At 44.6% G+C, this 12,121-nt stretch overlaps 1 protein-coding gene across 1 annotated transcript; it reads left to right on the top strand.

Annotated features, from left to right (window-relative positions):
• The first annotated feature begins 3,934 nt into the window (after positions 1 to 3,934).
• On the top strand, positions 3,935 to 7,814 carry LOC137295329 (uncharacterized). Its single transcript, XM_067826644.1, has 7 exons — positions 3,935 to 4,006; positions 4,457 to 4,510; positions 5,974 to 6,204; positions 6,691 to 6,744; positions 6,855 to 7,091; positions 7,472 to 7,591; positions 7,725 to 7,814. Exons 1-7 carry the CDS (start codon positions 3,935 to 3,937, stop codon positions 7,812 to 7,814), a joined length of 858 nt encoding a protein of 285 aa, XP_067682745.1.
• The last annotated feature ends 4,307 nt before the right edge of the window (positions 7,815 to 12,121 follow it).

Genomic DNA, 12,121 nt, shown 5'->3' on the forward strand with positions numbered 1-12,121 from the left:
ACTGCAATGTTGTGATGATAAGCATGGTGGCCGAGACGGCCCTAATCTCGTGTGGGTTAGTTCGAGGCCTGTCCTGACTCTTGTAGGCCTCTATCATGGCTGACCGAAGGTAGACCCCAAGTGCTCTCCTGTCAATCTCCCGTTTGCTCCTCTGGGAGTGAGGGAGGAAGAGCCTCCGCCGCCCCTGTCTGAATTGGCGGGTGCGGTCGGTATATACTCGGAGAGCCCTGCATGGTCTACCAACGGCCATAAGAAAGGGATATGGAAGGTACGCCCCAGTTCATCTGCCTGTTGGTTTTTGCAGACGAGGTCGAGGGCTAGTCCCAGGGACGCAGATCCTCCATCTGCGGCCTTGAATCTCAGGAGGTCCGTCTGAAGCTCTGATATTCGGGCCGCCGAGGCCATGACCACTAGAAAAGTGGTTTTGACACTGACGCGGAGGAGGGGAGCCTCTTCCAGAGGCTCATAAAAATCTGACTTGAGGTGGTCAAGGAACACCGCCAAATCCCACTCGGGAGCCCTCGGCTTGCGCTGACCCTCCGTCTGTTGGAAAGACTTGATTAGTTCCCTCAGCACCAAAATGTCCAGTCCCGGTGACCTCTTCCTTACAATGGACATGACTGCCGCCAGATTGGTGTTAATGGACGAGTCCTTGAGCCCTCTGACGTTGAGCAGGTAAACCAGATAGTCAGCTATCTGGGTCAGAGTGGCAGAATCCGCCTCCACGCTGTGGTCCTCACAGAAGGTGGAAAAGGAGCCCCACTGGAAGTCGTGGAGCTTCAGAGTGGTTTTCCTCTGTGAGGAAGCCAGGGCAGAGGCTACTCGCTTGGAGTATCCGCTCTTCCTGAGTACCCTTTGAATACAAGCCAAACGTGCAGATCGAATACCTGAGGGTTTTTGTGAACGCGGACGCTCGACTTGCTTAGGAGTAGGTCCCTCCGGAAAGGATCCGAATAGGATCCTGGAGACACGGTCTGTGAAGGGGAACGAACCAGGGTCGAGCGGGCCACATGGGAGCCACCAGAAGCAGTCTGATGGACTTGGTGGTCTGAAGCGCTACCTGTGCCAGAATCGCTGGGGGAGGGAAGGCATAAGCGTCCATCCCTTCCCACTATAATGATAGAGCGTTGAGGGAGCAGGCCACTGGGTCCAGCACTGGGGATACATAAATCAGTTCAGCCTCGTGGCAAACAGATGCAATATGGGCCTACCGAACTGGAGACAGAGGGACTGAAACATCCACGGGTTCAGTGTCCAGTCCGTTAAAGGAGGCGCGTCCGGCCGGGAGAGAACGTCTGCCACCATGTTCTTGGCTCCTGGGATGTGAACCGCACGGATGCTCATATGGAGCCTGTCTACCAGTTTGAAGAGGCGGAATGTCAGGTCTAGCACAGGAGTGGCTCTGGTCGAGCCTTGCCGGTTGATCATCCAGGCTGTCTGTCTGTCGACCAGGTACCTGCCGACTGGTCTGACCCCAAGTGAGTGCACGAAAAGGTGACTGGTATTGGGAGGTGTCCTTAGGGGAACTCCTCCGAGGACGTTGTTGTCCACCTGCCACCACGCGAGGAAGTGTCTGAGGTGAGGTGGGAGAGTTATAGGGTGAAGACAGTGGGTCTCCCTGACATGCTCGTTGAGGAACTTCTGAAGGGGTCGGAGCATCAGCCTCTCCCTGACGGTCAGGTCCTGGTCCTGACGGTCAGACCCAGTATCCGCTGCCACTGCCTGAGGGACAGGGGTTGTGATAGTGCACGAGTGATTTGGAGTGCTAGCCTTGTCATCCGCTCCTTCGGTACGAAAGCCTTGAATGCTTCTGTATCCAGTATGGCACCTAGGTATTGGAGAGAGTTGGATGGTACCATCCGAGTTCTCCAGGTTCACTAACCACCCTAGGCGTTGAAGGACGTGGATGGTGAGGTCCCGTTGCGCCTCAAGAATGGAGGGCAAAGGGTTGTGAGTGAACCCATCATCCAGGTACATGAGGAATTGTATCTGGAGTTCGTGGAGGAACTGGACGATGGGTTGGGTCACACGAGTGAATAGTCATGGGGCGGAGGAAATCCCGAATGGGAGGACATTCCATTGACATTGACATTCCATTGAAACGGAGGTACCTGTGTTCCACCAAGTGGAAGGACTGGTGGGCACCAAGAGTCAATTCTTCTTGGGGGTCCATTTCCGAGGAGTGCCCTTGCTGGGGGTTTGGAACCCCTGGTTAGCCTGGCTGGACTGGTTAGACTGGTTCGTGGGTCCTCGGCCACTGAACTGAACTGAACTGAACTGAAAGTCCACCTTCCCCGTCCACTTCCTAGGAGGACCTCCCTGACCTCCTCATCATCCGATTGGTTAGATCCTGTTGCTGGATCTCCGGAGGGAGATTAGTACACCCCAGGAAGCCTTCCCATATGAGGTTGATAATGGCGGCCGAAATCCTAGCAGCTCCTTACCCTGCTCCATCAACGCCACCTTGACGAATGTGTCCATACCTTGGCAGGCGTGAGCAAAAAAGTTGTTCAGCCCCACCATGGATCTAGCCTCCTTGTCCAAATGGATGAGGTGATTGTCTGACACCTTGTGGGGCACGCCTGCAGATGACGCTCGAGAGATGTCTGCGTCCAAGGAGGGAGGATCTAGCAGAATGGGCAAGTTCGCCACGGGAACCCTAATCCTCAGTTTATCCGAGAGGAGGAGCTAGGGTTAGGTTCTGGAAGGATAGGGTCGCTGTCATTGCCCACCTCTTCTGGAAGAAATGGGATAAGAGGAGGGTCTCTTGTGTCAGCAGAGCCTTTAATCGAAAGGAGAAGTCTCTCCCTGTTACGATACTTCTTTGCTTTTTTATCCTTCATCCTCTTCTTCTTCTTCCTCACCTCCGGTGATACAGCCATGTCTTCCCTAAGGACAGGCCGAAGAGGAGAATAGAAATGGGAGCGAGAAACGTTCCCCTCTGGCATATTCCTAATGAGGTCCGACTCCAGTTCAGACTGAAGGTCGAACTCCTCTGCCTTCTTGTGAATAACTAACTCCTCAGAGGCGGAGGGAGAAGGAAGACGGAGGAGGGGAGGGAGGCACCGATCGTCTAAACACCTCCAAAGAAATTGGCAAACCTGTGGTAGGCGCCGCCTTCTTCCGGTGAGACTCCCTCTCACTCTTCTTAAGTACTGCCAGGTACTAACGGAAGTCCCGCTCAGATAGAACCTCACACTCTGTGCAAGTTATATCCGGGGTGCAGGGGCTCTTGCAAAACCTACACAAGGTGTGAGGGTCCCACTTAGCCGACTTCCGAGTGCCGCACTGAGTGCAGAAGGAAGCGAATACCATGGTGGAACGAATGAAAGGGTTCGCTACTAAGGGGTGACGTCGGTTTAAGCTCCGGTGAGGAGAGGCCCATCACAGGCGAAGGGTCCGATCAGACGTAAGGTTAGCCTATCCTCCTCTACTCCGCACTGGGGGCAGGGGGAACGACAGAAGAACCGCCTAACGAAGGGTCCACCTAGGCGGAGGGTCCGTCTGTCCTCTGCTACTCCGGACAGAGGTGGAGGGGTGCGATAATAAAGGGAACTAACGAAGGGTCCACCCAAGCTAAGGGGTCCTTAGGCGGAAGGTCTGCCCATCTGCCTAATCGCCTATCCACTAGCGAGGAACACAGAAGTCTGACAAGGGCTCGAGTGCACGAGCCACACAAGTACAAGCCGAGACACAATCAGGACGCCCGTGTAGCACGTGCAAGAGGGACGCCGGCTGACGAGTGAAATCGTCAGCAGACCCACCAACAACAAGCAAGAATTAAAGAGAAAACTTCCTAGTCGCAGGTAACTAAAAGCACCCGAAACCGACTAGAAAGGAGATAGTAGAGTGAGAGAAAGAAACAACGTAAACTACGCGCACAAGATAGAGCTGCCAAGCAACACGTCCTGACTCGATAGTTTTTAGTAAGGGAATGACGGGTACAGGTCATCTCGTGACCTGGGTGACCTACCGCCCGTATGTTGACCTTGCGTCTCTACTTTGTGTAGACTGTGTTATAAGAGAAATTGATTAAGTGCCACTTAAGTGGGCAATGTTGGCTTTCTTACCTGATAAGCGTGTACAATTTTTTTTACTGCTAAATGTGTGCGTCTAAAACCGGCAGACTTCCGAAATCCGTCACAACTTCCGACATTCCAAGTTTTTGACTAACATTTCATAGAAATCAGAAACAATTATTAAAAAATGAAAATAAAATCCACCATACCCACCCACTTCTAAAAGGAGAGGTGATTAGACACAAGAAATATATTTTATGTGGCCTAAATAACCTTGACTTTAACAGTGTCATATAATGGATTTTACAGCTATCTGTAATGCCCATGGTTAATATTGTTGTCTTCCAAAGAAGATCATTTGAACCCCACCAACTTATGACTGGCCTATACTTCTCCTTATACGATTTCAATACTGTCTGAACTCTTCTGCCCGACAGGTTGTCACTGAGGTCAACTACCTTCTGACTCTGAGGATACAGAGAGGGCAGGAGGTGAGTACTCGTCAGATCTTTACTTTCACTGAAACATGTATGCATGTATACGGAGTCAAAAAAGAAACTACAAAATGTATTTTTTAATGAATACTTTTTCTCTGATGATACATCTATGTATCCGAAATGGGATCCCTATCTTTCGACGTTAGCAAAACCAATTCAAACCCATCCATTCGTCGTGCAAATGAGGTTAGTGCCAAATAAGGTTTTCCACGTGCAGTCGATCATGTGATCTTTTAATCGAAGTTTTCTTCATTTGCACGTGTTTGCATTGGCCTCAAGAATTGAAAAAACACTTTTACTCCACAGTTATAACGGTACTTTAAATGCCACGATTGTCAAATGAGTGCCGTTAGCATGTTGCAAGCCGTTAGCATGTTGCAAGCGGGAAGATCAGTTATTGGCGTCGCAGTAGCGATGGGATGCAGCCGTCGTACGGTGTATGACCTGCGAGGTCGTCTACAACAAACTGGCACCACTTCTGATCGCCCAAGGTCGGGTCATCCATGTGTGACGTCACAAGCAGAAGACATCGTGAACGGTATGCCCAATGTTGTGTACATGAAGTCGACAGATTCGGGGGCGGAAGTTGCATGGTGTGGGGTGCTTTCTGATGGAACAACCGTTCCCGCCTTCTGGATAACCGTGGAATCCTCACAGCTGCTGCTTATTGCGACCATGTGCTCACCCTTGAACTCGTTCCTTTCATAGTGGCTTATAGCCCAGGTCTACAGTTCCAGCATGATAATGCTTGGGAGCATACCGCGATGTTGACACGCCATTTCCTGAAAAATGCTGGAATCAATCGAGTCCCACGGACCTTAATCCAGTAGAGAACGGGATGTAGTTGGGAGAAGGCTTCGTGGTCTTAGGAACCAACCTCAGAATATGCAGGAACGTGGTTCTGCCTTGCAAGAGCAATGGTGCAGAATCCCCAACCACGTGTTCACAACCATCAGGCAGTCGATGAGGAGACGGTGTTTGACAGTGGTGAATGCGCAGGGCGGCTGTACACAATATTGAACTGAGAAATTTCGAATTTTTATTCTTGTGACTTGACATTCTGTATACCCATGTTTTGGAACGGTGGTGTAGCCTAATGGAACTGATTGTCAGTGTATCTAGTACATCACACAGATCTCAGCAATGAAATAATAACAATTTAACCATCTTACCATCTCTTGTTCTTTTATAGTGCCCTGAGGAAAGAATGTGAAGTTTCTTTTTTGACTCAGTATACTAGCTATTATAACCTTCCATGTTCATCACACTCGATTACACACACGATATGAATCTAGCACTCAGTTCCTAGCAGTTGCGATCCTAAACCATAAGAAACTAAAATACAACACGTCATCCCAGGAAATTACACTGTTGATCCATTCTCAGCAGCCATTGTTTTAACCAATCCTCATTTCAGATGATGTAGATATGATCTCTGCATGATCGGGATGTTTCAGACCCAGACATGCGCAGTCAACGTCTTGTTCCGTGTCTCGCCCAACGAGAAAGAACTTATCCAGCATATATGTACTTCACGCACCAAGCGCGATATCCCTATTGGTGCTCCGAAATCAGTCGATGTCTCCAGTACTGACGTCCAAATTATGGCCTCCTTTGCTGTGACTTCACTGAATGGCTTACAGGGGACTCAAAACAGTTTGGACCAAGTCATCTCAGCGAAGACCCAGGTATGTCGTCCACCTGTCCGATATACTTTGTTATGGCAGGGAATTTGCCGTATTTCAAGGTGTAATTGATAACTTGAGGTCTCTCTTAGTTTCTGACTAAAATCTTAGCCACTTTCACCCAAGGAAAATACATAGCATACTGTAATTAAAACGTTATCTAAAATGTCTCTTTTTGTGTGTTATATCCACTGAACTGATCGATTGCTACTTTTTGTAATGTTTTTGTTTGTTTTATTGTGTAATACATAATTTGAGAAAATTCACCCCAAACATCGTTTACTTGTGCCAGAATCCGAACCCAACTAGTGCTATATCTGAGCCACGTATTGTGATAGGGATCCAGGTCTTTACACATGCTATTTCTGAAATCAGTAGTACTGCAGGCTCGAGGCCTCGGACTCTTCAATACACTCAATGAACAATACAGACAATCCCAACTGAAGATCCATGTTAACCCTTCTACCTGGAGTTCTTCAAACGTTTCAGGTTGTTTCGGGAATGAACTACATGTTGACCTTACGTCTGAGAGAAGGGTACAGGGTGAGTCACATTTATTAACACTTTTTCTAATTGATGTGATATGTATGAATGAAGCTGCACTCACTCTCACACTCATATACTCACTGACTAATTGTGCTGTACACCCTCAGTCCCAGCTGTGTGAAGTGACGGTCTGGTACCAGTCCTGGACCAACACGAAGCAAGTGACAGACCACCACTGCTCCCCTGTAAGCAAACGAAGTGCCCCTCTCCTGGGAGGTGTGGAGCCCGCCCATCTCTCCGCGCCAATACAGCAAGCTGTGGCATTCGCAGAGGACGCTTTGAATGGGAAGATGAACAGTATGTTCCGGATGGTGACGGAGAAGGTGGACCACGTCACCCATCAGGTTCGTCCCTTAATGTTGAACATAATCACTAACAAGAGCATCACTCTGTTAACTGTTTCCTAACTAGAACTGTCTTCCATTTGGACTTTTTAAGGCACTGCTGTTACTACATATCTGGAAACGCAACACAATACAAACTCTTCACAAATATAGTATACATCCACTAAAGCCCCTCGTCCATGTTATTAATTTCAATGAAAATCTGTCCACTACTTGATGGCACAAGTCTTCTCCATTACATTACGTTGGAATACAAGATCTGCTGAAACATCGCAAATGAAATACCGTTTGTAGAATACTCTTACAGTTATGGTGTCTAGACATGATATGCATCGTAGTAGTATTGTTTAGTTGATGACGATCATGCTGACTGTGTACAGGTTGTTGCTGGCATGAAGTACTCATTTGACCTTCACCTAGTGACATCCTCTTGCATGAACAACCCCGACGGCAACGGCAAAGGAATTAGTGATTGTCCCGCCAGCAACAGCATGCCACAGGTAATCTTGGATGAGGCCAATGTTCTTCAGAGACAAAGAATCGCAGAAAATAGAATAACATTTCTCATTGTTTTGTTTGTTACTTGTTATTCGTCATGGTGCTGTAGGATTGGATTTTGTTTCTTTGCTGCAGCATATGACGTGCAGGGTGTCGGTCCTGTACCAGATATGGAGTCATCCTAAATTTCAGCTGCTCTCTAACACGTGTGGACAGCTCGTCTAGGTATGCAATTTTTTTCACAACAGTTACTTTGTTTTCTTTGCATTGTAAAAACATATTCTCTTCAATAAAGTAGGTTCCTACAAAATCAGGTTACTCTCTACTTTGATTTTGCACTGATTATTTCTAAACCTAGGTTTTGAAGCACACGTTTTGAAACCTCACATCAGGTTAACTTTCGACCATTTCATAACTTAAGTTTTACAATTGTTATTTAATCTGATATGAGGTTTTGAAAAGCCCCATTATTAATGATTGATACCGCTTTTATTTGCAGTATTGATCGTAAAATATCACATTATTGGCCTGCATTTGTTTCGAACCTACAACATTTCGCTCTCCAGCTTAGGAAAATCCTTCCTCCGTGGGTTTACAATTGCTGCCAAAATCTCAGACTCGTGTTTTATCCTTTACGTGGTGCTTTACAAGGTGCCAGTCATTCACGACTTCACAGTCCATTAATCCAGGTCGTTTCAACAGTAGTTCTACTGAAGCCTTAAAAGAAGCTGTCATGATTCTAAATTGTCACCGAACACTAACCCCGCTCACCGTTTGCCAAGGCAAAAGTCGTGTCGAGCAGCTTAGGTACTTACTTGTTATACCAAATGGCAACCGGTCTAAGTATTCGTCCTAGGTCGACATTTATTGTCTGAATGCGTGTGTTACTTCATGTTTCTGGTGACAATCTGTTTTTAGATGAACACTCCTGAAACACAGTTGGTCAGGTCAGAAGTACTGAACACATGCTTGTTGTGTCGTAAGGTCCTTGTATATCATTATCACAACATTCAGAGCACTTTCTACACACATACGTTTGTGCATATCGCGTGTTGTTCTGTTTCAGATGGCCGTCAGTCCAAGGCTAAATATGTCAACGTACATCCTCTTCAAATGAATTGTTATTTTATAATGGTTATGTTTCTGATTACAAATAAACATTTTGCATGAAACACAGCTTGGTTGTAGCATTTGGTTCAAGTACAGATTCGTAAGATAGTTTGGTAAATGCTTCAGGTCTTTCAAAGTAATCCTTCCCCAACGAGTTAAATTTAAAGGAGCTATTTTGGAAAACATGGACAAGGCTCTGGTCATTATTAATAATTTTGAATAATGTTTTCAAGGTAGTATTTCACTTTCGATTGGATTGGATTTGTTCCATAAAAAAGTAGGAAAAGTATATTAAATAAACTTCAATATGAACTCTATCTAACCTGTTATCTCTCAATGCCTTATGTTTTTAGGAACAGGCAAAGGTTATTTTCCTACAGAAAACATTATTAAAACACACAGTATTTACCTTGTATGTCATATTTCACTATATTTCACAATGTCAGCTATCTGGGCTTTTGCTAAGAAGGGAGATAACTCAAATAAGCTGAAATATAACCTCTCACATCATTGAGGTACATTTTCAAAGCGGACTTTGGTTGGATTTAGTTCTGAGCAACACAGGAACCTGTAAATCATTAGTAGGGTAAATCTAGAAGAAACATGACCTTGCCATTAACAGCTCTGTATTCAGTTCAAGTGCAGACAAGACATTCTACTCAAGTGACAAAGCTACATTTTTTAAACCACTATAAAAAATGACGCTCTTATGATAGCACCCTCACTCTGATCTTACTTGGCTCATACATCAGTTATATCTTGGCCCAAGTTTCTTCCTATCGTTCCCACCCAAAGGTGGTGCCTCAGGAGTCTGAACATTTTCATGTTGGACTCACAATATTCTTTGAGGAAAGGTAAGAGTTCTTTTTAAAGTTTATGATTGTATAATTTTTTATTTCATAGATATTATTCACAGATACCAGTGTTACTTTCCTTTCAAGTTAATCCCCCTATCTAACCATTACTTACTAAATGTTTCCACTATATTTCAGAATGTGTCTCTTCACATCTACATTGTTTGCTAGACCACATTTATTCCTTTGAAATATTAGAGGAAATTGAATCCCTTAGAACGTACTGCACTTCAGTCGAACTGGACTTATATCGTTGGACATTTGGAAACCTCATGTTTTCTTGATGTTTTGTTTGAAATGGGAATTTGTGTGTTATAATGATCAAAGATCCTCTTTACAACGTTACGTGGCAACGTGGCAGGATTGAAACCAATTGACACTTGATGTGCTTTCTCATCAGACACAGCTATAGTCTGGTTCATAATTATTGAGAATTTTTCTTCTTACTTTGAGCTATCCTAACACCTCAACTGATTCACTGATACTTAAAACTAAGTAAAGGTATAAGGGAGGTAACTCATCTTGGCCTACTGAGTATAGTACAATAAGAGTTACCTCCCCTGAATTTGTAGCAGACGTCATTTTCCTCAGCACTGTCAACAATGTCTGCTGAAGATAAAAGAAGGTTGATTTTTGAGTTGTGTAATCAAGGAATTGATGACGTAAATACATTGGCAGAGAGAACAGGAACTCCTCTTTCTACTGTGTATAGGATTAGGAAGAATTTTAAAGAGGGAAAGGATTTTGGGCACCAGAAAGGAGCAGGGAGACACAGAAAATTGGACTTCTCAGATCGCGTCCGACTGGGAATTTTAGCGTCTAAAAAGCAAAGGGCAAGCATCTCCAACATCAGGTATAAAATGATAGAAAGGGGATCAACAGTTGTATCAAAATCTACAGTTAGAAGAAATTTGATTGATCTTGGATGGGCGAAAAAGACTGGAATTCCTTCTCCTCTCATGAAACAAGAACATAAAGACAGGCGTGTTGAGTGGTGTTTGGCACATGAAAACTTTGACTGGGAAAATGTGATTTTTACTGATGAAAGCTCAATATGGGTATATCCCAATAATGTGAAAATATGGACAAAGTCTGCGTCAGCACCGTTGTATCGACGACCTAAATACAGCCCAAAGTTTCATCTATGGGGAGGAATATCCTTATTAGGAACGACCCCGCTGTGTGTGTTTGGGGGAAATCTGACAAGTCAACGCTACACTAACATATTAGATAATTTTCTCCTTCCAAGTGCACATGTGTTTTATGGAAATGACTGGATTTTGCAGCAACATAGTGATCCTAAACACACCGCAAAACATGCCAAGCAGTGGTTTCAGGAGAAAAATGTGACTGCATTACCATTTCCTGCATATAGTCCTGACTTAAATCCCATTGAGAACATTTGGGGGATGATGAAGGAATATGTGAATCAAAAGGGGTTGACAAAAATTGAAGACATGAAGAGAGAAGTGGTCCGATACTGGGACAGCATAACTCACGAGACACTAACCTCTCTGATAGGAAGTATGCCTACCCGTCTTAGACTGTGCCGTGAAGCTCAAGGAGACTTGATAAAATATTAAATTGTTACCTACACAACATGAAAAGGTCAGTTCACTTTCACAATACATTCAATTTTATCTGATTTGTTCTCGTTAAATAATATGAAATGCTTTAGCTATTCTCAATAATTTTGAACCATACTGTATTTCCAGCACATGATAGAAGCCTACAGGAGATCACATCATGCTGAGATAGCAGATAGGATTATGCAGTCATTTCAACAGAATAATATATAAGTCAGACATTGTAACTATTGTACTGTATTTTCTGTTTTTATGAAGAACATTTTGTTTGACCTGTAATGACCTTCCATCTTGTTTGTTTGTTCGTTTTCAGAAAAAAGTGTTCCACTGACATTGTGTGCTAGACTTTCTGTAAATAAAAAAGGAAAATGTCTACCCCATTTACAACACCAGTATATACATGTGAGTTTTGTTAAAAAAGCCCATGATTTTAAAAGCTCTCTTGATAGACATCAGAGAAACTGTCAGTCATCATTTACACGTGGGGATAATTTGCTAAGACAAAAGCGAACTCATTGCCAAGACAATACACAAAATGCATACCCTTGTCAAACATGTAAGGCATGTTCAGAAACCTTCCCTACACTGAAAGGTCTCAACAAACACACAAGACAGTCACATTCAAACCATCAACAAAGTGGTGGAGGGGCAGCGAAACATTGGAAAGTTAATGGTGATAATCAACAATCGTGATCTAGACAAGCATTGAAAGGAACTGTGATGGAATTTAATTTTCTGTCGCAGGGCCAAGAAGGAAACGACCCCTCCTAGTTTGTGAAAATTCAGTCTGAAATCGTAAAACATTTGAACACTGAAATGGAGGCGAAATGATCCATCAAGTGGGCACTTTGTACTCAATTTAAATTCAGCAAAACCAACGCGGATGGTCATACTTCGTATTCTGAGATCTACTTTAGAATGAAAATGTCTCCAGCAGCAATAGCTGATGATTTGGATGTGTTGTACACCGAAATACAATAAT

This window comes from Haliotis asinina, chromosome 8, assembly GCF_037392515.1.
Source record: "Haliotis asinina isolate JCU_RB_2024 chromosome 8, JCU_Hal_asi_v2, whole genome shotgun sequence".
Classification (NCBI taxonomy): Eukaryota; Metazoa; Mollusca; class Gastropoda; order Lepetellida; family Haliotidae; genus Haliotis; species Haliotis asinina.

Excerpts from the sequence above, each read along its gene's own strand:
- LOC137295329 (XM_067826644.1), top strand. The coding sequence starts at position 3,935 with ATGACGGGTACAGGTCATCTCGTGACCTGGGTGACCTACCGCCCGTAT. Across the intron at positions 4,007-4,456 it reads ACCTTGCGTCTCTACTTTGT|GTTGTCACTGAGGTCAACTA; the intron begins GTAGACTGTGTT and ends TCTGCCCGACAG. Across the intron at positions 6,205-6,690 it reads TCATCTCAGCGAAGACCCAG|GTTGTTTCGGGAATGAACTA; the intron begins GTATGTCGTCCA and ends CAAACGTTTCAG.